This window comes from Austrofundulus limnaeus, unplaced genomic scaffold, assembly GCF_001266775.1.
Source record: "Austrofundulus limnaeus strain Quisiro unplaced genomic scaffold, Austrofundulus_limnaeus-1.0 Scaffold34, whole genome shotgun sequence".
Classification (NCBI taxonomy): Eukaryota; Metazoa; Chordata; class Actinopteri; order Cyprinodontiformes; family Rivulidae; genus Austrofundulus; species Austrofundulus limnaeus.
In genome coordinates, this window is record NW_013952436.1 from 2091119 (window position 1) to 2094974 (window position 3856).

A 3856-nucleotide genomic window follows, 5' to 3' on the forward strand; every position below is an offset into this window, starting at 1 on the left:
GTGTGTGTGTGTGTGTGTGTGTGTGTGTGTGTGTGTGTGTGTCCAAATTTTCTGTGAACCTGCAGCTCCCCCCCACCATTTGTGAATCTCTTTTTATCCCTGCCAGCGTGAGCAGACAAAGACAAATTCTCCTTCCCGGTGGAGCTGTTTTTGTAGAAAAGTGTAAACAGGTAGCAGTTATGGATCGTTTTGCACATTTTTCATTTACCTGGATGATGTGTGTGGTAACCGTGCCCCCCTCCTCCTCCTCCTCCTCCCCTGCCTCCAGGAGCACTGACGCCTCTCTCTCGCTGCCACTTTCTCTCTCATCAGGAGGTGATGCAGATGGAGCYGCAGCTCGGGGGTCGGCTGATCGACGAGCCCCACGTCCTGCTTTTCAAAGACAGCTACCACAACCTGCGCCTGTCCATCCACGACATGCCCCAGGCACACTGGAGAAGCAAGCTGCTCGCCGGCTACCAGGTGTGTTGGGTGTCCTCTCCCCCACGGGGGGAGTGGGGGGGTGGGGGGTCCGGGGAGTCACTCCGGATCAGAGCAGGAGCACAGGAAATGTAATACAAGTGCCTGGCTGAATCTGTCAAATTAGTGCAGCAGCAGGTATAAAGGCGCTCTGTAGTCMGTTTAAAATCCAGGTTGTCACAGGTTGTTTTGAATTAGGCTTTCAGAGGAATTAAACACAAACTCAAGCGCAATCATTTAAAAGTTATTCGGGAGTAACTTTTATTTTTGTGGAAGGTTCACGYCCCGCTGTTCTCCATGGAAACTATTGTCCTTGTCATTAGTGCAGAGCTTTATTTAGCTTCAGTTTAAAGATTCACACAAAGAGGATGTTTTTTTTCTCTCAGTCCCTCACTGCAAAACYCCTCTGTATAATAAGTTTGATCACAGGAAGCCTTCCGAGAGCGTTTAAAGATCACGCATGTGTTTTCTGTGCTCTAAGCCAAAGGCGCAAGCAGATTGGTTTGACTGCTCTCTCTCTCAAAGGGAGCTCAGGTAAAATACAAAGCAGAATATAAATACTGTGCAACCTGGATTTTTGTGGACCTCTCCGACCTCACCAAGCCTGCACAAACAGCCGCACACCGCAGCCCGGTGACTGTATAACACGAGGGTTATTCAAAGAGGACTGGAAAATGTTCCCTCTGTAARGATGTAAGCAGCAGGTCCCTGAAGAGCACACAGGCTGCAACAATGCAGCCAGAGCAGAGGCTTATTTCTCTGCACTGTGCCTGTTCATTTGGAAGTGTTCTTCCCTCTCAGCAGCACAGTCAAAAAGGCCTTTAGTCTCCCCGGAGCTCCTTGAAGACGTCCGTGTGTTTCACCCGGCTCCCCGTGTTGCAGGTCTGACTGGGTAACAGTGCCCCCATTTGGTCAGCAGCATGTCCTGCAGGCCCACTTCACCCTCAAAGTGTCTTGTTAGTAGTTGAACTCAGACTAAAGTGGACAGTTTYTGAGCCTTTTTCCCCTTCTCTCATCATTACCAGTTTGTTCCTCCAGAGTTATGCTAATAAGTTATGAATATGCAGCAGCAGAAATAAAGATGCTGAAYATGTCAGCCTGTCTTTGGAGCCAAAGCTGTTAGGTGGACATGTGTACGTATCGATGTCCCTCGACATGTTTTTGATTTTTATTAGAGGTGCGTTTAGTGTGCYCAGCAGTATACTCAGCTCTGTATCTAAAAGACAAGAAAACAATAAAACAACGRGCTGTGCTCTCCTAAAGCTGCTTACTGCGATGTCAGGAAGATCCAGACAAATGTAAAATAATAATAAATATGCACTTTTWTAATATCAGTGGTTAATAGGTTCCTAAATTAAAGATTATTGGGCAGAATTTGTGAATGGCTGCCAACTAAATCCATTTATTTGCATTTGGAAGCAGCCAAAGTGTCATTAGTGTTGACATCAATGAAAGAGACCCATTTGAACAAGACTCAGAACAATTTTAGTGTTTTACTGGGCATTAAAGCTCAGATTTGTTGAGTAAAGTATGTAGATAGGCTTTATAATAGTCTAAATTGAAAGAGGCTTGAAAACAGGAAGTATGTAAACTTTGTCAACTGGATGACATGAAAAAACAAATGATGTACCAACTTTCATTTTGGTGACTGAAGCATTTAAGTGTAAAAAAAGGTCAACATCAAAAGATTGGTTTGTCACATCAAAATCCAAGATTACCACCACCATATGTCATTATATTTCTTATGTTTATATTCCTTTACGTTTAAGGAAACTAAGCTTTCTAGTTTTTATTTTGCTTAAAACATTTCCTGCAATGACTGGGTGGCTGAAGATTAATCTATGGTGACCAAGACCATAGGCCACGCCCCCTTGCTTCACCATTACACCTGGTAATTGATAAAAAAAAAATTCCCTCCGTTCACTGGGACCCCTCACTTTGTGCTGCTTCAGACTAGTGGAAAAAAAATCCTATCTACAGTTTAACTCCTGCCCACTTGAATATCTTACACAGAAAACATGAAGTTTTATTTACATTCCTGGAAAAACCCTCGAAACATTCATAATTTAAATCCCTCAGCGGACATCAGTGTCTCGCTTGTTAGGAGTGAAATTTGTTGTCGTCACCTTTAATTTCAGAATAGATTCACTCATATTTACACCCAAACATCACTTTCCTGAATGTGTCTGTTTCACAGAGCCCAGCAGTTGTAATGTAGCTCAAACTTCCAGAGTTTTCAGCTTTGTTTACATTGAATACGTACCCGTATTTCCGAGTTAAATGTCAGCGTATTTGGAAAGCTTCTGGGGTAACCACTTCCAAACTGCAGTATCTGATAAAAGTCCTGGACAACTTTTCAAAGTTTTTTTTTTTCATATAGTTTGCAATGAGAACCTTCAAATCCTGAATGTAATCCTTTTAGATGCTCAGTCATCTTTTAACTCCTATTAAAGACTCCATTTATCAGTAACAGCACATTTATTTCCTGTGACTCACTTGAAAGTTGTCAGTCTTCTGCCTCAGACCTCCGTTCGCCTAATGACTGCAGTTAGTGTCGGAGTAATTAATGATAATCTCAGAATACGTGCGGGCGGTGCTGTTGTCGGCGCGGCTCAGACACGAGGCTCTGACTGAGCGGCTGCGATGTTCCTCCTGCAGGAGATCCCGTTCTACCACATCTGGAACGGTTCCCAGCGGTACCTGCACTGCACGTTCACTCTGGAGCGGCTCAGCCTCAGCACGTGCGAGCTCACCTGCCAGCTGTGCGTGTGGCAGGTGGAGGGGGAGGGCCAGAGCTTTGCCCTCGACTTTAACATCGCCAAGGTAAGGCTCACAGCAGCCACTCCAGTGACTGTGCAACCACTGTTATTTACAGTTCTCATCTGAAGGAGGCATAGCYTGCTTTCAAATCCTTCTTTCCCATGTTTAAATCATTCTGTTTGGGTATAAATAAATGCAAAAAAATGCATTTAACAGCTAAAAACATAGGTTTAGCATGATTTGTCCTCTTTAATCCCCTACCACCACACAAGGCAGGAGATGATGTCATTACCGATATGTCTCTGTGTTTGTCTCTGCTATATATAAAGAATCTAATGAACAACTAAACAGACTGTAATGAAACTTGCAGGAAGTTATCCCTAGATGTCCATCAGCTGCTGATAAACACAATTCAAGATGGCCACCTCAGCTAGTTAGCTTTAGCAGACACAAAAATAGCTATAACTCCCATCAGTTTAACAGATACTGAGTAAGAAGTTAGCATGGCAGTATCTGAGAGTGATCCCCAACACTTTCTCAGATCAGAGAGGCAGCCAAGAGGCCCATGGTGACTCTGGATGAAATGCAGAGAGCCACAGCTCAGGTGGGGGAAACTGTCCACAGGACAACAATTAGT

At 44.1% G+C, this 3856-nt stretch overlaps 1 protein-coding gene across 7 annotated transcripts in view; it reads left to right on the top strand.

Moving 5' to 3' along the window:
• The window catches only part of unc5a (unc-5 netrin receptor A), a 206560-nt gene that overhangs the window by 196053 nt on the left and 6651 nt on the right, over window positions 1–3856 (top strand). For 6 of the 7 annotated variants that reach the window (XM_014006096.1, XM_014006099.1, XM_014006098.1 and 3 more), the window contains 2 exons: window positions 313–462; window positions 3118–3282. In XM_014006096.1, coding sequence (XP_013861550.1) covers window positions 313–462; window positions 3118–3282 — 315 coding nt within the window. The remainder of the gene's footprint in view (window positions 1–312; window positions 463–3117; window positions 3283–3856) is intronic. The other variant, XM_014006101.1, reaches the window with a different exon arrangement.